The sequence below is a fragment of the Grus americana genome, chromosome 2 (genome assembly GCF_028858705.1).
Source record: "Grus americana isolate bGruAme1 chromosome 2, bGruAme1.mat, whole genome shotgun sequence".
Lineage (NCBI taxonomy): Eukaryota > Metazoa > Chordata > Aves > Gruiformes > Gruidae > Grus > Grus americana.
The window spans coordinates 152,332,122-152,358,660 of record NC_072853.1 but is presented as its reverse complement, the minus strand read 5'-3'; the positions used below and the strand labels follow the sequence as shown (position 1 = coordinate 152,358,660).

Below are 26,539 nucleotides of genomic sequence, written 5' to 3'. Positions count from 1 at the left end.
CTAAGGATATAACCAAGCACATGAAAAATATGTCAGGAAAGAGAACTACAGTTATTAACATCAACACAAAAGGATTTTATTTTTTTTAAAAGCCATCTCTAGCATAATTCTTGATATTTGCCAAGCAGAGTTCAGTCTCCAACAGCTGCGCTTGGACACCGGCAGCTCCCCGGCAGCAGGCTGTCAGCACTGCAGTACTGGGTCGTATCTCCCGGGGTCTGGGCTGGATTTGTTCTGGGCTGCGCACTCTCTGCTGCCATCCAGCATGTTCTGTCCCCAGACACTGCCGCCGCAGCTTGCCTAATAAGGCCACACGTGAATTGACTGGCTGGCTTCTAGGTCACCCAGTGTTTACCTTGCAAGCCAGCAGCGCAGCAGTGGCTGGAGCCTACCTACCCCTTCGGCAGGCGGAGGGGGCTTGGCCAGCCCTCCCCAACAGCTGTGCCACCGTTTTGCCGTCCCCGCGCTTGCAGAGCCATGGGAATCTCGGCACATCAGCGCTGGTCAGGAGCTCTCGCTGCTCCTACGCCAGAGGTTAAGCTCAGTCAACAGCTCACAGCAGAGAGAGACATACTTCAGTTTTACCAGGCAGTGTAAAACTGCAGTGAGTTCAGGTACAGTCTTCACCACAGCACATTTTAGGACCACTAGACTGAAAACATAATCAGGTTTCTCACTGCATGAATTGCTTTAAAGTAGGTCAGCAGCACGGGTATAAACAGCCACCTTCACAGCTCCAGGGCAGCAGACAGGTACTTGTCAACCACCAGAACCAAGTGAACTAGATGAAAGCAAGGTACAGATACTCATTTGAACACTACTATTTAATTATTTAACACTTTTGATCAGTTATAGTGAGATTCACTGCAATTCAGACAGATGGCTTCAAAAGTAATGATTTGTTCTCCCCAAAATAGCTATCTGGCAAAAAAACCCCACTTCTGCTGCTCGCTGCCTCTCTTGTGATTCAGACTAGTTTTTCCTTTATACCTCTCCCAAGGTAATTTCAAGATGCTAGATTTGGACAGCATCCTATCCTCTTTCCCAGCACAGAGTCTGCAAGGAAAGCCACGAGACCACTCTGTGGTTAGAGCCAGCAGACAGAGGAGAGCAGCCCGGGTCACCTCCTCCTGCAGGGATGCTGTGAATTCCCTCCAAGGGGGTGCTCAGAGCAACTTTTTCCCTACAGGTCAGTACAGACAGTGCATTTCTGTCCCTCATTCCCCCATGTCTGGCACTGAACAGTAAAATACCAGGACAGTTCAGATGTTATTTGTACCCTGATATTTCTAAAACCGGCATCCAATCTTCTGAGCAATTTTCTACCTTGAATGAAGTATCCCCAGCGAGCGCACTGTCAGAGGGCTGGCAGAGACTGTCCCCGGTCAGCAGGGACAGGCACAGAGAGCACAGGTCTGTGGGAGGGCACTGGAGAACAAACTGAGGATCCTGCCCATTGCCCTGCAAACTTTTAGTTCTTGCATTTTGTAAACTCTGTATCACAGCTCCTTTGTACTAGAAAAATGATACCACCCTGGTAAGGCTTAAATACCTACCTAGTACTACTAGATGTAATGATACATTTACCAAATGATTCTCACAGCTAGAGAAATCTCTAACACACAGGGAGTAAAACTAAACTGTGATTAGCACCCCACTGAAACCAAACTACCCCAGTTATGTTCTGTTGCTGCAATGAACCTGGGGTTCAACACTATTATAATTAAAAGTGATAGCATATATGGCCAAGTCACTCTTTAAAGAGCGCATGTTAAAAACTGCAGCTGGGAATCGTGCTGACAGTTTGTAAGCTTAGCCATTATCATTCTGGGCTGAAACTGTGCCCAGATGCACACACAGATCTTGGCTCAGAACTGCTGATTTTCTGCTAAAAGACTATTCTCACCCAAAATATGCTTCACTAATACAAAGAAATGGGGCACGCACATTCAAAATAGGGCCAGTCAGATACAATTACACTCAAGTAGTTCTAAAATAAGCTAACTCACTTTGTGTCCAATTTGCTTAGATCAGCAGCACAGAATGCTCTTATGACTAACTAATATCAATAATGAATGCTGTAGGAAAATAAATAACACACTAGGAATGAGACAGACTGGTGTGGGTACGTTAGACCTGTCAACAGAGTTTTAGGAAGAAGTTAGGATAGCCCTGAACTATGGAAGTCAGTCACACTTCACAGACATCCAGGCTGGGACAAGAGCAAATCTATCAGGCTTGCACTCCTTGTTAGAGCAAATGGGTTCACCCACTCGTTTCTAGTCTCTCAGAACACACACTGACAACTCAAAATACCAGGGGGAACACTGTCTCTCCTCTTGGCTAAAAACAAGAATCTCAAACTCAGGCACATCCAGAAAAAACAGTGATACCCCCACAGGTGACTGCTTATTTGACACCAGTTAATTTAGGACTGTTTGTGTAACTGCACGCTATCAAATGCTTTCAAATGCTTTTACGGTTTTGCAGTTTTAATTTTAAATGGAAGGTAAAGTATCAGCTGACTTTTCTCTTCCATTCTAACACTCACATTTTCCATCTTTGCTCACAGACACTAAGAATTCCAAAAGACAGGCTTCAGGAAGGAATTTTTGAGACCGTTTAGAAATACACCAGTATCTCCTCCAATGTGCTAAAGATAGGAAAAAAATGAAAAAGGAATTAACATTTTTTTAATCTGTATTCTGAATAATTTAAATGCAAAAGGATACCTAAGCAGTACAGAAGTCACCCTCACAAAGCAGCATGTGTTTTTCATTGCTCAGGACAAAGCAGTTAATGTACTCATTTATACATGACTGGTGCAGAGCTAAAGTTCTCTCTGAATTCTTCAAGAACAGGGTAGAAAAGTAATTTCAGCAAAATCTATGCATATCAAAAGCAATGCTGAAAGAACAGGGTAATGGTTCGCATAAGACCTCTACTTTAAATCAAGGCTGAAGAACTTGTCCCGCACACACTCCCCCAAACAGGCTACTTCCTCCAGTAACCTCACAAGAGTCAACTGCCACCCCAGCCCTCAGTCACATGAGACTTAACACATTTAACAATTACGTGCTGCAGGCACACACTCCCTGAGAAGGCAGATGGGGTTTGAGTGAGGTAACGGGGAGGTGTTCTTCCCTGGTGTACAAATGGTCAGTTCAAGCTCAAAAGCAAAACATCGTGACTTTGTTCAAATGAAATGTAGTGAACAGAGAAAACAGTCTACAAATGAAAGAAAAAGGGCAGTTGCTTGGGGAGCTGAGAGGTTTGTTACAGTCCATGCTCCCTGAGCCACCTAGGGAACGTACAGAGGACAGCCCCCCAGGCTGGTGCAACCTTGGTGCCTGTGTTAAGGCTGGAAAGGAGCGCTCTGCCACACCACAGCTTTTACTGCCGTGTGGGAGGAGCTCAGTTGTGCTTGCCCCAAAGTTCACACACCTTCCTGAGACTTGAACTGCCATTCCCAGCTCTACTACTTTTAGTCTCCTAGCTCTCATCCTTGCCAGTCCCTCTCTTCTGATTTTATTTCTGCAGCCTTGTGCGTACGTCCACCTTCCTCCTGTACCCCATCCTACGGGTAATCCCACCACACTTCTGTTCTTCAGTGTTTCCAAATCTACTTCCACTTCTGTCCTGGCTCTTCTCCGGCTCCCACTGCAGACTCTCCCACTGGGGACTCTCCCACTGGGGACCCAGTCCCACTCCAATGGCTCTCTTTACCCACTCCACTCCACCCCCTCCCCAAACCAGGCCACCTTCTTGAGCAGGGTTTTGTTTTCCTTCTCCGGAAGGCTTCGCTGAAGGGCTGTCCAATCCAGCATACTTGATACTTAACTCTGCCCTTTACTAGGTGAGATCTGCACACAGGAAACTAAGGAAGTGCATTCGTGAGAGCTGAACCAGCCTGGAGCACACGAAGCTTAACTTCAGCAGCACACTATGGAGCAGGCCAAAAACTGGAGGGTGATTCTTTTGCAGGTAAATTCCCCTTCATTAGTCAGCTTGTTTGTCCCATGAATAGCATCAAAGGAATGCTGTGCTGTTTGAAGAGAGCCACTGAGCGTGTGTAATGGAAAAAAAAAGAGACATTCCTTAAAGAGAGAAAAGACAGGCAGCTTGAACAAATTAGAGTTGGAAAAAATGAAGGACTCCCTAGATGTCTTGATTGTCATTGGATAGTATAGTAATACACTAACAACCAGTTACAAAAGGGTGCTGGACTAGGTTCTTGCAAGGCAGGCCTTAAACCCCAGGTTTTAAAAATATGCCTACAGTAGTAGTTGTCTACAAGTGAGGCAAAATGACTGCTGAGGAATAGCGCATTATCATCAAAACCATAGACATGCACAGTACAATGCTTCTTAGCCAGCAGAACACAGTGGGACACAGCCCTGTACCAAGTGATGCTACAAAATCCTTAGTCACATGTGAAGGCAGTCTAGTGCCAAGCTAAATGTTCGGCTAGCTCAGATGAAGGAGTAGCAACATGTTCAGCTACTGCAGGAGGACAGATATCAGGATGGGTGGTAAAACCCAGCAGGGAAACGGGGCAAGTTCTGCAGCAAGACTTCTCTTTGCAACCCACACCACACTCTCTCCAAATCAAGGACTTTGCAGTTCTCAGGAGCAACAAGATGTCACAAGTCTTGGGGAATTTTGGGGCACATGGACCCTGAGAAGCTTCACTGTTAAAGCACCCTATCATCTTCACAGGCTTCACAGCTAAGGCTGGACCCACGGTTCATGATCCAAGCAATAAACAGCAGTTGTACATGAGCTTCAACATCTTATCAGAGCATGTATGGGACAGGTACACAAGAAATTCACTGAAACACACCTAGTTTATTGTCAGCACACTGCCCTGCTCACAGAGTCTGCAGAAAAGTATTCTTATGACATGAAAATAGTCCTTCTTCTTACAGCAGGGAGCCTCCAGGAGCCATTTGGGAACTTTATTTCGGCACACCAGCACTACTGGCACATTTACTATTAAGTTCTATATTAACACTCCACACAAAGGATTTTGAAGTCCAAGCAAGATGCTTGTTTTCCTCACTGCCATTCTACACCTGGCCTGATTTATAAGTGCTAATGGAAAAAATGAATAAAACAAAGCAGCAGAAGAGCTAGGTAATCCAGCAGCTTCTCTAAATAAATGATTTAACAATTCGTATTGCACTTCAGCATACACATATCTTGCTTTGACTTAAAAAAATCAAGTTCTTAAATAGTCAAGTAAACAGGAAAAAAGCTCAGTCAAGGCTATAATTCAAGACATTTAGACTATCTTGTCTAAATGCTTATTGCTTGCCAATGGCTTTAAGTCAAACTATAGCAGTATTTTAAACTCCCATGGAAAGTATGCCTGCATTAAAACTCAGTACAAGAAACTTAAACATCCTGACAGCATGTGGCCATGCATGAGATCACTGTGAAAAGCTGCAGCATTTTCTTCAGCTCTTTATTTTTGTTTCCTGGGAAGTTTGAAATCATAATCAGCAGCTTATACCCAAAGTCTAGATGTCAAGACAGCACAGACTGGAGTAAGTCCAGGACTTGCATTAGCTCACAACATGCAGTAAAATAACAAAATCCTATCCAAGTTGATCTGGAGAACTAGAATGGCATTTAATGAAGGCTGAACAAAACTAGAGGATTGCTCCTAGAGAGGACGCTATATAGGGATTTCACTTGGAAAGCATAATTTTATTTTTTATAGTCAAATTCTCACTTTCTTCCCTCAAGGGTATATGTGTATGTGTGTAAAAGTATTCTATTAAACAGTTTGGCATATGTAAGTGCTCAACTAGTTGCTTTTTTGGGAGCTTTTTGTTTGCCAAGAATTATCTTTATTTCTTGCAAGTCATTATGAGGAACAATGTAAGAGCATCCAGTTTCTGGTATTTCAGTGGTCTGAGGGTATGTAAAAAAACATCTGCATATAAACTGGATTTTACAAAGCATTCACAGGAAAAAAAGTTTTGTTGTGTTTTTTTTTTAAAGATTTTTTTCATCTATTGTCTATAAGAAAATTTTCTGTTAGAATAAACACACAACTCTTAATTGAAAGTGTCTTACTCACCTATCCTATCTTTTTGTTCTGTAATGAGGAAGCAAAGAGAAGCAGAAGGCAGGCAGCTTGCTAAGTAACCTTGAAAAATTACTTCCAAACATAAAGAAGCAGAGAAGAGAAAGGAGGAGACTAAGGGACACCAAGGTGAATCAGCACCAGGAATGCCAGAAATCTACATCAGTACAGACCACTACCTTGTTTTATTTAAAATGTCAAGCAGTAGTTCCGCTGTGTTAGTGACAAACTCTCAGTTGTGCTTTTTTCCTAATAGATGAAGCATGCCACTGAAGGTGTTCCATGTTCACTACTTTGTGGCAAATATCTCCAAAGGCACATCCAGTAACACACATTGTTAAATACTGTAACAAATTTATCCTCCCCAGGAAAATAAAACTTACATTTTATTTCTGTTTCCTTATGTAAAGGCTTAACTGCTCCTGTTCATAGACATTATATTTTTTTTCCCTTGATATCTCAGATTGTGAAGAAAATAAACAAGTATAGGCTCCATATAGGATACTTCAGTTTTCAAGTTTAGAGACTGCAGCAGGACTTTGACTTCCTTTCAGTTACCCTTACTAAGGGACAGGCTTTGGAAAATAAGATGGTAAGCACTCAGAACAGATTTTAGGTCTCATTATGTCAGAATAATATAGAGTTATACCCATATCTCCATTTACTGGAATTGCTACAAATACCTTTTTTTTCTCTCCGCATTTTTAATCCCATCATTATACCAGTTTATTGTCTCTCTTTCCAAGCACAGAATAGGGTCCTATAAATACTCTCATTCCAACTTTATAGACCATGCTGGCTACCTTTGCCATAAATAAAAGCTACTTATACAACATGCAGCCAATATACAAACAAAGCCCATATCTGTTAGAACTGACACACTACACTGCATTAAGCTCCAGTTAGATTACAGTTTTTCTGTAACTTGTTCAACATCAAAAATTATTTGAATGTCTAGTGCTGCTACTTCTTTTTGGTCAAATATTAATATATTAGTTTTAGCTTCTAATATTAGCTTCTCTGTGAGCTCGCTATACAGAGGCCATACTCAAGTCGCCTAAAGCCTCAAGACCAGTCCTAGGGTGACCTGGTGTCCAGCTTAGGCTTTCAAATCTCAAATCTCTTGAGTCCCATAAGACAGGTTACTAAAGCAGTGGTACTACTACTAAAGTGTGTGTGTGGGGGGGCATTCACAACTAATTACAGGTAGTTTCTTGAAAATTTTGAGCACAAAACCCTTAGCTCCCAATGCTAGCCATGGGACCAAAGACTTATATGACTGAAGCACCATGTGAAAGGGATATGTAAACATACCTTAATCTTTGAAAGTTTCTGTAAAACTGCCTTCAAGGAAGCCAAGACACAGATATTCCATATCCTACAACATCAAGAATCACAGAAGATGCTGCAGTCTCTCCATCAATATATCACACTTGCTGTTAAATTGGTCCCAATACATGACACCTTTTTCAGACTGTTGGTTCAGCAGCTTGGAAGAAGCTGGCTTCTGGCAAAGAAGGACAAATGCCAGCACAGCTACACCCCTTTCCCAACAAGTAACTTATGTGAATTAGATTAAGCTTTTCTAACCTCCTCCACCTACCCAGAGTTTGGGTTAAATGCAAGGGTTACCTGTCCAGCCCCTTCAGTACTAACAGGACACAGCTGAGTAAACAGCTCTGCCCTCTTAACATCCAGCAGTGGCATTCAGAAAAAAGAACAAGCTGGTTCCTGGGACTCCTGACACCACTCAAAAAACATCATTTGTTTTGAGCATTATAATTGATATTGAAAGTCACTTTTGCATGATAAAGCCAGATACCATAACTTTAAAAACAACTGTTAATACATACAGAGGTTAATTTAGAGGGCATTTGTACAGACAGCCCATTAAAAAGAACCAAGAAGTCAGACAAGCAAGTTAGAAGATCATGAATTCTACTTTAACATGTTTAATCTGACTTTGCTTTAACTATAATATTAAGCAGTTCAGGATACAGCACTACAGAAAAATAGTGAAAAGCTTTAGAATAAGAGCACCAAATAGTTTTCCTCTGCTCTCCACAGTGTACAGTCCAATATACATACGCAGCGCATGATCAGATGTGTATTGAAACAACCACCTTGATAAAATGTCCTAATTCAAAGCTTAAAAACAGCACATTGCCAACTCTATTAGCAGCACAAGTGAAACATCTGTTGTTCTGCAAAGCCTTGAAACTGTTTTTTAATATTTCAGCTCTGAATTTTGTTTCTGCCTGAGGAAAATTACAGATTAAAAAAACCACTAGCACTCAGGGCTTCTTGTTAGAATAGATTTGATCTGATTTTAGAAGTAAATACTTCAAGTTTTTTTAAAAGAGAATAAACAGTAGAGGTGTTTGTTTTTTTTTTTCTTTCTGCCATTACCTTTATAACTATGAATTGACTACTAGGTAACCTCTTAAGTTAGCAGTGTAGGCTAAGGATGAAAACCAGTTGACAAAGAATGCCTGAAACTAGATGTGCCTGATAAGTTCCTTTACAGAAACCCAACTCTATTTGTCTACAAATGACTGATCTTGCAATCTTGATTCTCAAAAAAATCCTACAAAAATCAAACATTCTTCCCAACTCCTCTAGATACCAAGAACAGACACAGGCCCACCAGGTACTGGTTTTATAGCCTCCCCCTGTTTAACAGGCTGTAAACTCCTTATTTCTTTCTCCAGTAAAACAATTAGCTTCTCACCCTCCCACCTCCCCTGAAGGAATATCATACCAGCAAGCTCTTCTTTGACAGTTCAATGCATGTCTGATTAAACTGAGTAGTTTTTCATAACTGCTGTTTAACCTTGAAATCTGCTGCTTCTATTTCAGACCTGATGAAGTGGTGGTGTGCCTGCAAGCTTGTCTCATTTTTTCCCCCCATACCAGCTGGTCTAATAAATTACCTCTTCCTAACAACCTCATGTTAGCTGTGTCCTTAGATCACACACAGCAAACCACCATTATGTCACTTCAAACTTATATTAATCTCTGATAAAGAGTACTTCTGGTTTAAGAAATAATAAAAAACAAAGTCACCCAAACTACTACCTTGCATTATAAAGGTAGCCACTCAACTTCTCTGCTCATCACATAGATGAGAGTTTATAGGCAAGGAAAGGATCACTTATTAAATACCTTCCAGGAACACAAGCATTTTCTGTTTAAACTGCTCTAAATGTAAAAAAAAAAAAATATTGCTTGGACATTTAAGTAAGTTTGAGGTGACTCCAGGGCTGATGGTTAGGTTCCTAAACTGTTTGCTACACAGCATAAGTGTAAAACAATCAGTTTTCACAATTTAAATTTAAAAGCAACTTTTTCACTTGAGAAAGGGAAGGGGGGGTAGGGACGGGGAAGGAACAGTTTGTTGCAGATAAATCACCTCTTTTCAATCCATGGGTGAAAGGTCTTCCTTTTTTTTTATTTTTTTTTTTTTTTTTTTAAAGGTCCGGCAGAAATCATCAGCAACTGAACTACTTGAAGCTGATTTATTTCCACAGTAGCTGGATGTAAATACTTCCTCTTCTCCACATGGGTAGACTTTCAGTTCAGGGAATATATTAAGAGATTCAGAATGTACATCCAATGCTGTGGCTCCCTCTGATTGTTGTATTGTGTAAAAACTATTGTGAGAGCATGTTCAGCCTAGTTAGCCAAGAATTTTACCATCTCTATAATTAACTCTGGAGTCTGACATCATCACCCCCTCAAGGTTCTCTTAAAATTTTAATAGCCTGGTTTATGAATATTCATTTGCCAGCATTACACTTCCAGGGATTTATGAAAACTCAATGGCATGTCAGTTCCCAAATAGGTTCCATTATTCCTGCTGCTTCCTTAGCATATTTATTACAAGCCAATTTTATGCTGTCAGAAAGTGCATCAAGCCTGCAGTTGGTCTAACCATCTAGGTCATTTCATAGAGATTAATAGACACAGCAGACATCCGAGTGCTACTGCTAAGGATGCCTATTAATCCCTCCGCTGGACATGATGCTGCTTCACAGGCCTCATTGGTTCCTCAACTATTAAACCTGTTTCTCCCTTATCTCCTCCTGTTTCTCTCCTCCTACATGCCACTAGAATTACAAGCCAAACACACAACAACCAGCCCTTCAAAGGCTGCTCCTATGCAAGAGAACAGTGGCCCAAACCACAAAGGATTTATGAGATGTATGCAGACAACTATCTCACAGTCAGCTTGCTTCAGCAAGTGCTACAAGTCAGATGAAACAGGCACACTGCAACAGCTAAATAAAGTTTGTGACACATTATTCCATTACCAAGAAGCATATACAGTTCTTCTGTAGTGAAATGTGTAATTTGTTTGACAGTTGTTTATTTTTTTCAGAACTGTGACAGTGCTACAGTTTTAAACCACTGGCTTGGACATAACTGTGTTTCACAGACATGTGACCCAACCATCCCCAGATGTAAAGCATCTCCAGTTCTGAAAGAAGAGCTCAGTAAAAATTCATAGTGCAGGTAGATGGAAAGCTCTTATGAACTTGAATCGGGCAACAAATGTTTAGAGCACAGTTTGTAAGACATGTGACATCGAAGGCTACGTTAAACGTTTTAAGTTAGGTGTATTTTTAGCCAATTATTTAGAAGCTTCCTCCTAATATTCATGTAAACTGGAAAGCAAAACTAGAAAGCCAAACAGTATTTGTCATTTCTCTTATCTATTCCTTGGCTATGCTTCTCCTTTTTCAGCAGAGAGACAGCTCAAGAAAGCTCAGAACTACTTTTGTCATTTCCTAACAAAATGAATTTAAATAGATCTTTTTGAAGGCATCCTCAAACCTTACCTTAGAACAATTGATGCAATTACGTGAGTTTCCCCTCATAACCACTGCTTCAGAACAAACACATTAAGAGGTTTGATCTGTCATAAATGACCATTCAAAGTTTCTGCTTTCTGTTTCTGCTCCAAATATTTGCAAAGCAATGAAAAGCTCTCAACTGGGAAGAGTCATTTCCAACAGTACTATTTGGCAAATGCAATATTTAAAGGTGTCTCCAAAATGGAACCTGTAGACTACTGAAAGCAGGAGGAAAAGGGGAAAGAAAGGCAGATAAAGAATAACTTATGTAATAAAAAGGGTATAATCCTTGAAGGGAAAGGGAGGGGAAATTAGAGACCAGCAACTCAGACAGTGAAGAAGAAAGGTCAGAAGTCCTGAAGGATGTAATCATGATCCTGTTTTAAAAAGGGAAAGGCTAAAATTGTGACTGATACAATGGTCTATTGGCCAGTCCAGAAAGTTTAAAGTAACATAAATAAAATGGCTTTACAGAACATCATCACTTGCGATTTTTCACTCAATGCTTCCTCTATCTCCCAGGCCACAGCTTTGGCCAGAGACTGGTGTTTGGGAATAGAACTGTAAATTCTTACCAAAAACTGGTGAAAAGCTTTGTACTACAGGCAGTCCTGGACACTGGTCAGGGTACAGCAAGCACAACATAACTGCGGTTGAATTACTGTATTTCTGGTTTTCTTCTGGAGAGAAACCAGGCTATTTGGCCTTGTTTTTTATTTCCCAGCATTCTTTGGGGAGGGGGGGGGAATAATTTATGCTATGTCTTCAGAACACAAAGAACTATTGTCAAAGTCACAAGCTGCCTGTTTGCACTAACAGGGATAGATGGTTTGTGGTGGCGGGGGGGAAGGGGGACCTTTCACTTAAAAGAGATCTCCTTTAGAAGCAGAATTGGAGTTTTGATATTATTTTAAAAAACAACACGAGGTTAAATAATTTAATTCAAGAACCCCTGAGTTCAAGCTCGATTTTGGCTTTTCTAAGAGCTCCAAAAGGAGGGGGGGGGAAAAGCCAAACCAAGTCTGCCCTGCAAAACTCAAGTCCCATTTATTTATTTATTTTCAGTGACTCGCAAGCTAAATCTCTAGCCTGCAACAAAACCAGGTTTGGGTAGCTGTCAACCCTTAAAGCTCAACAGCTACAACACTTGGCAGGTGGTTCTAGGAAGGACTTTTAGCTACAAGGAAAAACATGATCAGCTGGGTAAAGCTGAATGCCCAATTTTTTTTGGCACCCGATACTCTTGTAGGATATACAGCCAGGTTGGCCAGGGTCAGGGTCCTGAATTATGTAAATATTTCCAAATGTTTAGAGCTTGTCTGCCTTGCTAGACCACCCACAGGGAGTATGGCTTGATAGCCATGGGAACAGTACCACCAACTACATTGGTTTTTACTGTACTCTACTGAATACACTTAACCCCCAGTGAACTGACAAAATTACTCCTCTGTGTCAGGAAGATTCACACATGTCTGCCCAGCAGGAGCTGCAGCAGAGCATCCCTTTGCAGGCAGAAGGATGCATCTCAGCTGCATCCATTTTCATGATTAGGTTTCAGCCTACCGGTCTTGGAATATGCAGCGGCTGCTCTTAAATTTTGCTCCCCTGCTAATAGAGGGAACAAAAATACAGGTTTATGGAAGCAATGCAAACACCAGAAAACTACTTGGTAATTCAACTGTCACACGCTGCAAAAGAGAAGCAATGTATTAGTGTTAATCAATCCAGAGTTGATTTCAACTCAAACCATTTTTTGCATTACGCAGTGGAGCAGCAGGTTGCATTTCACAGCCACTGAATCAAAGCTATAAATAAGGAATAAAATATCCTGAGGTACCAAATGAGGCATCGTCAGAGTACGCAACATGTAAGTGAGGTCATGTTGAGAACTAGTCATTTACATCTCCTAGGGTGTAATCCCATGATGCAATACTCAGATTAAATCTTAGACTATTATCCCAGCATATCAATCCTGTCTGTTCCCAGTAGAGAGGTGACCTGAAGATCCTGTTTAAACTAGCCCATTTATCCAATTAATACAGTAAAAACAAAAACATGAGAGCATTCCTCTTCTCTAAGTACTTCCTTTGGTTCTCCTTGAAACCAGCTCTATGTTTCAGTCTCAAAGCCTGGTCCCTAATCTTCGATCTCTCTCAACTCCTGCTTTCACTCCTCTCTGTCCCTCCAAAGTCTTGCATAGGGAGCAAGTTGCCTGCTGTGGAAGGCTGCTTGAAATGCCAGGAAGACAAGCTCGGGCAACTAAGCCTAACAGTTCTTGATTTATCTTAAGTATTTGCCAAGAGGAATGTGCATGGAGTCACTTTTGTCCTGACAATTACTTCCACAGAGTTGCGTTGTCATGACATTTCATTGTCTGCATTCAGTCTCGCATCATCACAAGCAATTGCAAGTCACTCATAAAAGTCTACTCAATTACTGGACCTAGGTTTATTTCAGACATGCTCATCTGTTTAATGTTTCACTACAAACTAGCTACTTCTGTGCTTCCTTCAATCAAGCTGTAAAGTTCCTGTGATATCCAAGATAAACCTTTCGTAGCTGCACTTCAAAATTATGTCATAGCTTTAGTTACACCTATTTTTACTTAAGTCCAAACAACCCAGCACAGGCAGTATATAAGCCTTCATAATTCAAGACAAAAGTTTACCTTCATCTCAAATGAAAGGTGCAGAACTAACTAATTTCAAGTAAAACACTGTTCAGACTTAAGTGCCCCACAACAGTCTTTCAGAAGCACGGCACAGAGACTAATAGACAACCTAACACTAGGCTAGAAGAAACCGCAGTAAGCTTGTTCCAAGATTCAATATGGTGTCTTAAAATAAGAGAGAAGTTCTCTTTGGCATAAGAATATTAGCACAACAATCAGACAACACCTTGTCCTACCTGCCTTACTATGGTTTGTTTAAGCCTCTAAATCAAGCAAGGTGAGACTATGATGAACACAGTACGACAGACCACGAGTTGCAAACATTTCAATACTAAAATCCATGTGATGTGATGAAAGCAATGCAAAGCACTGAGGTACCTCACAGGTCATAGTACCCACAGTTTTTGTCCCTTCTCCTGCCATCTATCCAGAGCCAAGACAAGTGTTCCCTACTCACCTGTCCTTCATTCTCCCTCCCCACACTGAGCAGCTCTTTTCTAACCCCAACTCCTCCCAGCCGTACTGCCATAGCAAGCAGGACTGGGGAACTCACAGGGCTAGAGAGGAAGGGAAAAAAGTTCTCAGACAGAGCAGTTCCCCAATCTGTGTGGCCGTGTAGCCAACTGATGCACACGGAGAGACTGGTTCAGGAGCAAACTGGGAATGGCAGGGTGAGTGAGAGGGATTCCTGAACTGATGTTTTAAAGTGAGGTTGCCACTTCCACTATTCCCATCTGCCAATCCAAACCTAACTAAAAGCTGACTAAAGCAGTCAGAAGAACTTGGTATCCCTAGCCTTAACATTTGCAGGAACATGACCCAGTAGGTGTGCCTAAGTGTCTAACATAGGTGGGCAGCAACCATCATTCCTGACAGTAGTAGGAAAGAACGTGACTGGCCTCACCCAACGGTGCCCGAATTGCCTAGCTATTTCCAAAAGAAATGAGGAGACCTCAATTTGAAACTCACCAGCCTGAAACCTGAACCCATTTCAAGGCAGCTCTAAACACCAGTCTACAAGCAAGCAAACAGCAAGGCTGCTCTTGACCTTCCTTGTTTAAAGCAGGGCAGCTATGAAGAACACAAAGTCCTATCAATTATTTTATGTTTTTTTCTGCAATTAGTAATTGCTATAAATCCTCCCAGTTAATACATTGGACACACATTACTAGCTCAGGGAACAAAATGTTGGACTGAAGCGTGCTGATGCTATGTTTTCTCCTTTGACTCAACCATTACAAATCCTTATAGCCAGCACATATACATAATCCAAATAGCCAGAAACATGATTAACACTGGAAAATCTAAGCCTTTATGGCTCTGACTAAGTGCCAGGATGGCTCATTTTTCCTGTGCCCACCTAAACAGAACCCTTACACATAAAGGGTTGTGACTTCATCTAATAACTGATCAGCAAAGGCTTCCAGCCTCTGGTCAGAAAAGAAATGCCAACCATTTGCATGTCTAAGAGCTTTTTTCACTTCACAGCTCTAAGTTACCAGAGTTCCTCTGAGTTCAACACTCCTCTCTCTTTTCTGGCACAATACACTACATGTGAGCACAATCATCAAATCTGTTTTTTTTGTGCTCCGAGATACTTCAAGATAATCAATTCTTTGCTATTCTTTCAAAGAACCTAACCTAACCTAACCAGGTTTCTACAGCTTAAATATCCCATTTCCATCTACATGAGATCTCCATCTGGACAGGTCACTCTTCAAATACACATGGCAGTCAGTAGCTAGATGAAGACTTGGTGCAGATTCCTCCATGCCAATCCTCCTGGCACCAGCACTGTTAGCCTGCCTGGCTCCTCACTGCGTGACTCGCATCTGCTGAAAGTGGCAACACAGTCGTGTAAGTCTATTTGCCCTTTAGACACATGTACACAATATATATGTACCCTTAAAACTGCCTGATCCATACTCCTCCAAAATCCCTGGAAGTGCAAAGGGTAGATTTACAAGGCATTTCAGAAAATTAAATTACCTTACCTGTGTCAGTATATATGGTTAGTTCAGGTAGTCTTTCTTGCTCTGAATAAGCCAAAAGACCCTTATTCTTTCTAGAAATTTCAACAAGGAAAGAAACGTCAAAGTTGTCTACGCACCAAATACAAACAGTTTTTGCAAACAGAATACATTTCTTCCAGAGGTGTTCAGGTTCACTAGTGTTTTGGGTACAAAATAATTGTAACCAGTTGCAGCACAATTCTAGATGATTTCTATATAAGCAGAACTGACTACCAAAAACTTTCTAGTGGTTTTGTTCATTCTCAGTACAGTTGGTTAATGTTGACTGAAAGTGCTGTGTTCTTGATTTTTTGCAGAAGTACAGGAACTTTTTTGTGTTAATTACTCAGTTCAGCAGGACTCACCCCACCCCAAATACTAACAAAGCAACGGTTAAAACATCCGCAACTCCAATGTTTGCACATATAAACTGACAAATGCATTTTGACAATATTGAAATTGCATCTGCCACAATTACATTTGTAGAATACCTTTAGATATCTGTGTACTGATAATCAGAATATTTTAGTATGTAGAGGTCTATAACCAAAACTTATTCTGTGCTATTTTATATATTTTTTTTCTACTAATGTTTCCTCACTGATAATTTCGTAAGAAATGGAAGTAAGAAAACATGAGAAACCGCAATTCGAGAATTTGGTATGTAAACCTGTAAAACAGCCTTTAAAGACTTGAGTTCATTTTACAGTTATAAAATGAAGTTTCCTGTTCCGAAACACAACCTCCAGCTATGAACGTAAAGATTCCTTCCTTGTAAAGACAACCCTTAACTACCCAATCAGAATGAAAGGATGGGGACTGAGCTACGTTTTCAAAGTCAGCTTGTACAATTTACACAGGTTTCACTGAGTGCAACTCAGAGAGTTGGCACGTTTTTTTTTTTAAGTAGTTTTAGTATAAACTCACTCTAGTTAGGGTTTTTAAGGCATGCAGTAAGCTTCATTTCCTTCAACTTCAAGAGTTTATCATGTTGCTTAGAATTACCAACACTGAATCCTTGAGTTTGTTCCTTTCAAATGAGTTCTATGCTCTGGATGGTTTGACTACAATAAGAAATATATCATTCAAGGTTAGCTTTACTCTCTGCAAAAAATAGCTACTTGTCTTCACAATGAAGAGGAACAAAAAGTGAAAATCCAGTGCTGCTAGAGCAACAAGTGCCTCGGTTGTTCAGCTCCAGTTGCTTGTGTTAACAACTCAGGCAAGGTTTTTTTATTGGAAGGCAGGCAGGTGTTATGATGACTGACACCAAAGCCAAGTGAATCCAGGTCTCAAGTCCCAGGCCTAACTTGTGGCTACATGGTTAGCATTTCCAACCTCTAGTCACCGCTGGAGTGCCAACAGCTGACTGAAACGCTGCTTCCAGTAGGATCTCACCTTGTTTTTGGCACCAGTTGGCACTTGATGGAAAACAACATTGAAATACTGTCCTTGTTTTCATTCTGATAGAAAATAATTGCCCCAACTGTTTATAAGTGTTAAAGAGTTGTTCTAGATGTCTCTGAGGCTTAACTGGGCTTCTTGTCAGAAAGGGCAAGATTGAAAAAGTCACATGTGAAGCACATATGACTTGCATATTCCCTAGATCATTTGGTGCAACTGTTTTGAAACATTAACCCACACTCCTCTCTCCTTCTGCAGAGAGCTAATAGGAGACAGTGCTAGCTTTGTTTTATTTTAGGGAATAGACAGTCATTTTGTCTAAATCTGAGGCTGATATAATGAAGCAAGAATGAAATCCTGCAGGTCTTTGCTGACTGCCAAGAGTTTTACAGGTATAAGCCATGAGGAGCACATTTGGCAGTCATTAACTCCATGGAAGTATTATTAACTTCTCACAGTACTTTGGCACACAATCTCTCCACTAACACCTGAAAGCAGTTCCTTTGTAACAGACCACCAGTAACAGCATGGCAACTTTCAGCATCAAACGGCTCAGTTCTGTAGGGAAATTACATACTTCCTGCGTAAGGGTCTGATGGAGCCTCAAGTTGGTTTAGAAATGCCTTAGTTATTACAACACACAATGCTTCATGTCCATGTTCATCATGATGCTTTTTTGTATACCTGAAGACACACGTGCCTGGAAATCTGAATTATTTTAACCTAGGTCTTTGAAATCTGACTTTACAGATTTATTTTTTTTAAACTCTGAAAACTGTCATCATTAGAGCAAAGAGAGACCATCCCATCAACTAAATCCAAATCAATCAGCAAAGACCAAATGTATAACTGCTGTACCCTCTCTACTGAAAGACTCCCTCCAACACATTACCACATGAGTAAGTGACATCAGAAGCATTTTTATCACCAGTTACCCAATGCATTCTTATCTGCTTAAGGCAGATTCCAACTAGGACATGTTTTGCTCATTAAAAATCATGACCTTCCAATGTGTCTGTTAACTCTAAAGTGCCTAGTTGCTAAAGTAGCAAAAACAGTGAATTAATAAGGTGAGACCATTATTCACACTGCTTCCTTTGAGAGCTCACTGTTCCCCGCCATTATGCCAACGGGAGGCTTCTCCGTAGAGAAACAGAAGCCTATACATTCAGCAAGAAAACACAATGTGAACCACGATGCCTCTGCAAAGTGAATGATCTCAGCCACCCTGTTACTGCAAATTATTACAGGGCTTTTGCCCCTTCAAAATTGTAGTGAAATTGGCATGCACAACAGCTAACGCCTTGGAGAACAAACATGAACTCAAACAATGGCAATTTAAAGTAAATAAGCTTGTGCCTTTTTCATCTATGGCCATTATATGAAAGGCTTCATAGACAAGAACCGATCCTGTGAACGTGTTCTAAGCAAGGAAAATGACAATGCTGCATTGTCAAAACCAAACCCACAAACCACAAATTCTACACATTCTTAATAATGTTTTGCATAAACAAATGTACTAAGACTATATAAAGCTTTCAAACCACTTCATCAACATAAATCTAAACAAGAGAGAAATCTCGGTTCATGATGCATTACGAAGTATGCAGGATAATGCACGTACCCTTTCCACGCAGAAAACTGGCAAAAGATTCCTCCGACCTGTCTGGAAATCTTTTGGTCGCAATTGGCTCAACTCCACCATCTCCGAGTCTACCTTGACTTGCTGTGAAAAAGAAATGTCTACTACCATTTCACTTTTCCTCAACTAGATAGTTTTGGGGAGCTCTGTGTATAAATATAGTGTAATCTCTCTTCTCTGTATAAAAAGTAAAAGTGGCATAACTAGATTAAAACTGCTTGTCTGTTCCCACTACCTTTATCCCATACAAACTATCGAATACAAGGAATTTAGTAAAGAAATGTCAAGTACAAAGCGATAGTCCTTTTGAATAGAGCTCCTAGAAATCTGAAATCCTCCTTCCCACTGCAAATTTTTGCTAAGAATATAATTTAGCAATGCAATCAAGACAAAACAGCACTGGAAAAGGTAGAACTAATGCTTAAATTGACTAATTCCTCAGAGATAGCAGGGAGGAAAGTTTACCTGTTCCAACAAGTTTAAGCATCTGCTGCACAAAGAGGAGCTGATACTGTTACTTCTCATCAATCAAAATGTTTCCTGCATGACACCCTAGTGTATTTGAACCTGAAACTCAAATTAAGAGCTTTAACAGTGTCTTCCTCCTCTTCTGCAGATGCTGGGGTACCTAACTTCCATATCTGATGTCTTTCTGGTCTGTTTTAAGGCTTTTAAGGCACTGAGATGATATAAGGGGTTTATAAGAGCACAACACTGCGTGCTAAAATGGTTGAGCAATTTACGTCAACTGGCTTTTTAAAATGCAAGTAGCACAGTATAAAAAAAATCAGATCATATAAAAAAGGATGCCTATTAAAAATACTAATTTTGCTGGAAGCAATGTAAAAACACTTTAAAGTCAGGTATAAAACTGAAGTACACATCTGTTAATCCAAGTCAAAAATTAACAGGCTATCTGAAGGAAGATTCTGATTGGGCAGTTTCTTCCTAACAGTCACTGCCTCTGCAGGAAGAAGGATATAATCTCCTATAAAATATACAGATAGAAGTGAGTATTTAAATGTATATCTAACAAGGTCTGTGTGAGAAACATTAAATATATGAGGAGTTTTATTCCAATGAAATATTCCTATCTCTAAACTGATAAAGTAGTTTTTAAACAGTAACTCTCCAGGCATGTTCTGCCTTCTGGTATTCTCTAGGCTAAACACAGGTTTATATAATTCAGAATAAAAAGTCTAGATCCGTTTGACAGAGAAATACAGTTTGTAATCCAAAGAAAATGGAAGATGGCCTTAAATTGCTAGTTCCTCAAAGGGAAACTGAAAACCAGAAAACTTATTTCCTTGGCAAGGACACTATTCTTGTGTTTCTGGAGATTAAAATACACCACCTGGAACATCCTTGAATCAAGGAGCCTCCTCTTCCCACTCCCTGCCCTGTATGCTCCCCCCCTTAACAGCTGATACTGCTGCAGGAGAGGAAGGTAAAACAGTGCCAGCAACTTTCACCTGTGGCATCCTTGCAATGTTTAAAAATAAGAGAATGGAAAGTTGGAGGAAGCTTTCTTCAGAACACTCCAAGTCTCAAAATACAACAGATTTATCCAATGCAACAGTATTCACATGTGTTTATAGAACTTCTTAAACACATGAGAAAATTACTACTGAAAAATTTTGGTTTTATAGAAGTGTTCTTATAGCTGCCTGTAGTACTGTGGCTAAGGTTAACGTATTAAAACGGAAAAAGAAAAGAGAGACATTTCACACACAAACCAACCAGCAACAGGACTTTCCATTCATAGAAGAATGAACTCATCCTCTAAGCAAAATCACGAGAATAAAAACACAAAATGCCTTAAGGAAGGCTGAATGACTGGCATGCACAGGCTGGAATAAACCCACTCACATTTCAACCTGACAAAGCCGCAAATATTCTCAAACAACTGGCTCAAGCGACTGTGTGCAAGCTCTCTGAATGAGGTGCTACTTACTTCAGAATCCTGTAAAAAATCCACTTGTCTGCCTTTACACAAGGGATGAAAGAAAGAAGGTACAGATGCAGCAGAAGGGATCAAAGTCTTCTCAAAATAGTTATTGATAACACCTGAAGCTCTCTTTAGCCAGGAATTTCATAATTCTTGTTTTAGACAAGTTTCTCACTTCAGCTAAGATTCCTTTCCAAAGGACCTAACACTCACCCACTAAGAAAACAGAAAACTGACTTCACAAAAGTTACCAAATATCAGCATGCAAGGCTGGCAAGTACATGTGCAGTCGAGATGATTCAGATAAGTCAGATAAATTTAGAACAGCGCTTTCCTAAAAGCATGCGTTCACCAAATGCAGTAAATATGCAGGAGCTATATCCAAGTGCTGATTCCAAACATTAGAGCAAAAAATTTATTAGTGAAAATCTCCTTTTAAGAGTTCGCTGCCATCTGAAGTCCTCAACAATGTTATTCCTTGATCTGCCTTTAGTATTTCCATCCATCACTGGATTTATCCACATAAAAAGCTATAGGCTCTCCAACTTCAGAGGACTAAGCCAAATGCAGTGTGGCAACTTCACACAGGACCAACCTTTTATGGTTGGAACAGTAGAGCTTTGATACAGCTAATCTACCATAAATAGCTCTTGAAACTCAGAAGGATCAAATCAGCTGTTGCAACAGTCCCAGCCTGTAGCTGCTTCAAATCCAATTATACTGTCAACTCTATCTTGCAGCTCTCCTTTTTACTCCCCCTATCCAAAACTTTTTTAGTCCTGCTCCTGCGAGAAATTAAAAGCTGCAAAGACAAATGCAGCAGAACAAAATGCATTTAATAAAAATTGAAACAAGGGGACAAGTATTCTGAGAATTATTTTAAGGAACAGAAGTTTTGTTCTGTTAAAAAACAGCTTAAGAATTTGATGCTCATTAAAAAAAATAAAATTATCAGCCCTGACTTGTAATGCAAACATGCAAATGTTTGCTTCTTTCAAATTGTAAGAACAGCAAGCTCAACTTTAAAAGGTGGGCAAAACCAAGCAGATAAACTATCTGTGTCCCAGATTAAGGCATAAGGCACTGAATTGCTTGCATATTTTTTCTGTAACAAATACATTTGGGAAGCACTAGAACTCACAGTTATAAATCCTTGTATTACCATGTTTCCTTTCAGGTAGTTAGAACCATTTTCCCACAAAGAAGCTGAGAACTATAAGAATTCTTAAGGAAGTGGGAGCTTCCAAAATGTATATTTACTGACCATACAAGTCAAGATAACTCTGCAAGTAACCACTAGGACTACTGGAGCACAGCAATTCCTGAGAAAACAGTGCAGTGACAATGTTCTGGGGAAAGATACAGGTTTAGATCCAGTGAAACACAGGTGAGCAGCATTATCTTTATGGGTCACCTCACAATGTAAAGAAATCACACAACATGAGTATATGCAAATAAAAGATTTTTTTTTTTTAAATCATTACTATTAATATCTCCACAGTCTTTCCAAAACAAAGAGATAAATTACTCCAGTGCAGTACAGGAACTCTGGTACTTCAAAGGGGAAGAAGCATCTTGTGGGCAAAGCCTGGATCCCTATCTCCCGCCAGCACGTAAATCCTGAACATTGCCAGGGCATCCTCCTATAATACTGGGCATGACAGACTATCCAGGCAACAGTCTTTGTTGTACAAGCAGGGAGAGAAGGAGATTGATAATTCCCAATATTCAAACTGCTTTAAGAAGGCCCTGAAATTTGGCTCCTCTAGAAACAACTCTAATGAAAGGGTCAAAATACAAAAATCATCATCCTCGATATCATGGAAAATTGTCAGCCATTCTACTCCTCTCTGAGTCTGCATTAAATTTTATCATCTCTGTTAAAGGGTCTGGGTTTTAACTGATTTGCAAAGCATGTAACATACATTGAACACAGAGAATCACTGGTTTCAATCTTGCCAACACAGTAGATGAGAAAGCAACTTCAATTAAGTGTGGGTGGGTTAAATGAAGTGGTTTGCTATCTCCTCTAAATTGTGCATGAAGAACCCAACTAGGTCACCTTCTGGAAGTCACAGAGAAGTCAAAGAGCTGGAAGAAGGCACAGAGTTTTCCCTTTAAGCCCTAGCAAATGCCTAACTGAATCAATTCAGGTGCACAGGGAACAGTGAAGTTTTTGTTAGCAGGGAATAAACTGAGCATGTGACAAGGAGATAAAACAGACCAGCAAGATCTGCCTGAATAAGTTTATCAGTTTGAACATGGCTTGCAGAGCTTGTCACATTATGCTTCTGCACTGTGGTGAAAAAAAAAGTAGCTGAACCAACTGCTGACAAAAGTTCAACAGAACTCTTAAAAATGCAGCAGGCATGCTTGCAACTGGTAAGAGAAAGTGCATGCTGCCAGAGCACAACCACTGGTGCTTTATGCCCTATCCATAACCATTTAAAGTCCGAGGTCTTTTTATTACTGTGGAATTTGAAGGATGCGAGTTATGACATAGAAACACACCCCCTCTCAAGGAGCAGGACTGGGAGTGCTTGTTTCTTTTATAGAAACCACTCTACATCTTACTGTTTGCATTCATTCTCCCTGTCACACAGGGAACTGTGTTGAAGATTTCACTTTGGCACCTAATTTGAAAAAAAAAAAAAAAAAATCCTGTGCGTGCTCTTTTCACATAGCCTTCCTTGGCTATAAACACACAAAGCAGAACTGACTACCAAAAAAATGCAGCAGTTTCTCCATCTTCCTCCCCAATACAAAATTTCTGCAAACACAAGAGTAAAGGAAGGCACAGCCAATACATTTGTTCACCACTAGCTCTTTACAGCAAACGTAAGATCTAGCATGCATCTTCCAGAGACTATCATCAATATTATCAAAGAGACTGAGACAACACACACTTCTCAGACCACAGGTTCTGTCCCAATTAAGACAGAAGTACAAATTTGTACTTGGACACACTTTTGATACCAAGGTCTTGTACACACTTTTTATACCAAGGTCTTGCATTGCAAGAGAGGATATGCGCTTCAATGAGTAACAGTCAAGAAATAACACCAGTGTAACACACAGTTAAGTGCACACAGCTTGGGAAGTCTGGAGTAAGCATGTATTTATTTAACAATTCAGCTTCCCCATTTACAGATATCTTCTTTTCAGCTGTGGGGGACTTCCCAGAAAAAAAAAAAAAAGACAAATTTAACAAAAAGTGACTTACCAGCATCCATTGTTAGAATCATGACCCCACTTCTGCGTCCCAGGAAGCAGGAAGCCTTACCCATCCAGTGTGTGCGAATGACTCAGAAGGACAGCATGGCTTTGTTTCAGCTTATATCTTCTGGCTCATTCACCCCTCCTCCCTCTCATGGGATAAAAGTGTTGCCTGTGCCTGGCCATCCCTATTGGCTCAGCTAGGCAACCACGCTCATTTAGCATATCCAAGTTTCTGTGAGAGCCTAACATGACCCACAGAGGATTTTTTATTTATCTTAAAAATAAACAAAAACAAAAAACCCCAACACAAATACTTTTTGTCTTTTTAGGAGAACAAACCATTCATTCTTGCACTATCAGATGCACGTTACAGTTGGTGTTATTGCCACAGGGCCAAGCAATTCCCTGCGCTCTGAACTGATGAGAAGGTAGCAAATCAGGGAGGACAATCCCACAGACTTCAGTAATTCCCAGTTTGGCTGCACTGTCTGTCTATGGGAATAAAGTCACGTTTTGTGTCAAAACCTATGCCCTCCAACCCAGCTTATCTTCAATGCAAACTGTATATACTCCCAAAACTGAGGGTCTCCCGGTTTCCCAAGGAGGATTTGCTCTTCCATTTTATTTTTAAACAGGCAGAACAGTAAAAGATTTCTGTCTTACTGAAGACATACACCCAGACTCTGCAGGTTAAACTCTGCAATAAGGAAAGTAATTTTTTTCTTATCCTGTAGGGTTCTCTAAATGTAATGACTGGTATAATCTAGGCTCTATCTGAAGAATTTAGAAAGCTGTTACAATCTATTTGTGAACCACCACTCCAGTGAGATAATACAGTGCTAAAAAAATTCACCACAATGTAAGTGAAAAAATCTATCTGATCAAGAGATATCACAACCCTTTGTTAGCTTCGATCAAACCATAGGGCAGCCTAAAAAGTGCATTTGGAAGGAGAGGAGATGGAGGGGGAGAAGAGTTTGTTTCTTTTTGTACTGCAAAATCCTTAAGAACTTGCAGTCAGACCCTGAAAGGCGAGTTTCTGTATCTTGCAGCGTGAAGTGCTGACAGACTTGATATCTGTACTTAGGGATTCAGCACACACAGTGAATGAAACACTGGTGTTCCTTGTCTCAAATAAGAACTACCTTTTCTAAATAAAGCGTGGACATATTAGGCTACTGTCTCACCATGTTAGTCACCACTAGATAACCTAAGATTCATAACTCTCTGATACAACCACAAGTGTATTTTGGAAGCGTTACTTGTGGTTGTTGAAATAAACAGAGTTCTCCCTCTCCTCCCTCCCTCTGTTTTTAGAAAAGGTATCAGTTACAAGTCCTGAACACCAAGGTTTGTAGAGCCACTAATGAAGTTAGAATCCACAATTCAAAGCAATTAGCAAAAGCAGTACAATTGAGTCATCACTTCTCAGATTTCTTGACCTTCTCTTGCTTCACATGGCTTCTCACCAAAACTCTTGAGTCATTACAGTTTGGGGGAAATAAAATATTCCTAAAGATGAAAATTTCTGGTATTTTCAGTAGGACACTGCAATAAAAGCTTTGGAAAGAGGCATGAGTAATTCAGATCCTAGAAACAAACCTGAAATCTTTCACTGAATGGAAATTAGGAAGAAATTACCCAGGTGGACAGGCTGCTCCTCAAAAGCCTTACTACAGAAAGAAGCACACAGTGTCAGAAAGGATGTCAGGCCGAATGGGTTAGTGGTTTCATCCAAAGTTTACAACTCTCAAATAGTCAGGATGCTGTTTTGTTAACCATAATAAATAGCTAAGGACATTTGGCAACAGCCCAGGCCAAGTGCAGAGATGCACGTTAAACATCTGGGAGTGACATTGGGCATAGCTTCCTTTCTTACCAATAATTATTAATTTGAAGAGAGATGCAGCTGTAAGGAAGATGCTTTTGCACTCTCCCTATCCAACCCTTTTTCACCTGGCAATATCTTTACTAAAAAGTCCCAATGCTCTAAACAAATAGACCAAAAAAAAAAAAAATCCACAATGACAAAAATCGAAGTTTTGAATATGCCTTGAAGTAGCGCAATCTGAAAGCCTGAGAGGAACTGTATGGAGAAAATAGCAAAAGACCAGTCCTTACCAACAACGTAGAAGGTGAAGAGCTGGTACACTTTTAAGCACAAATGAGGACCTCAACTCTCTGTGTAAGACGCCAGGCTAATCCAATACTAACATTTCCATCCTCAGGCAAACTGAGCATGAGTAATATGGCCAGAGAACACTAGGCACAACAGGTACTATGCCAAACATACACATTTTAACAAAAGCATTATCATACATTGTATAAAAGCAAATCACTTTTAACAGGATGACATTCCCTGTAAGCTTGGCTTTCGCAAGAAGTCTAGTACTACTGTTCTGTAACACTAAAGTGCAAAAATTCAAGCAAACTGTTCTCAAAACAGCAAAAAAACCTTCTGGGTCAGCAAGAGATTGTGGGATAGTGCATGGCATTATTTTTTAAAACTGTGCAAGCATTAAGAATTCATCTTACAAAGTATTCAGAATTGAAACCATAGTAGCGGGGAACAGTTTTATTGACATCTGAGAAAATAAATAGGAAATAAATGTTTTTGCCTTTATCCTCAGAAGGGAGAGGATGAAGTTTCCAGCTAGGTTAGAAAGAACATAGCACAGGTGTTCAACATGTGA

The 26,539-nt window shown here is 40.2% G+C and overlaps 1 protein-coding gene across 28 annotated transcripts in view; it reads right to left on the bottom strand.

The window, feature by feature from the left end:
- The window catches only part of SVIL (supervillin), a 140,640-nt gene that overhangs the window by 81,339 nt on the left and 32,762 nt on the right, over nucleotides 1-26,539 (bottom strand). For 15 of the 28 annotated variants that reach the window (XM_054814533.1, XM_054814536.1, XM_054814537.1 and 12 more), the window contains exon 1: nucleotides 23,851-23,924. The exons of 3 other annotated variants lie outside the window; for them this stretch is intronic. In XM_054814533.1, coding sequence (XP_054670508.1) covers nucleotides 23,851-23,914 — 64 coding nt within the window. In that variant the 5' untranslated portion in view covers nucleotides 23,915-23,924. Of the gene's footprint in view, nucleotides 1-15,615; nucleotides 15,687-18,661; nucleotides 18,719-20,633; nucleotides 21,151-23,850; nucleotides 23,940-26,539 lie in introns of those variants that run through there. 10 more of the 28 variants (XM_054814534.1, XM_054814548.1, XM_054814535.1 and 7 more) reach the window with 7 other exon arrangements.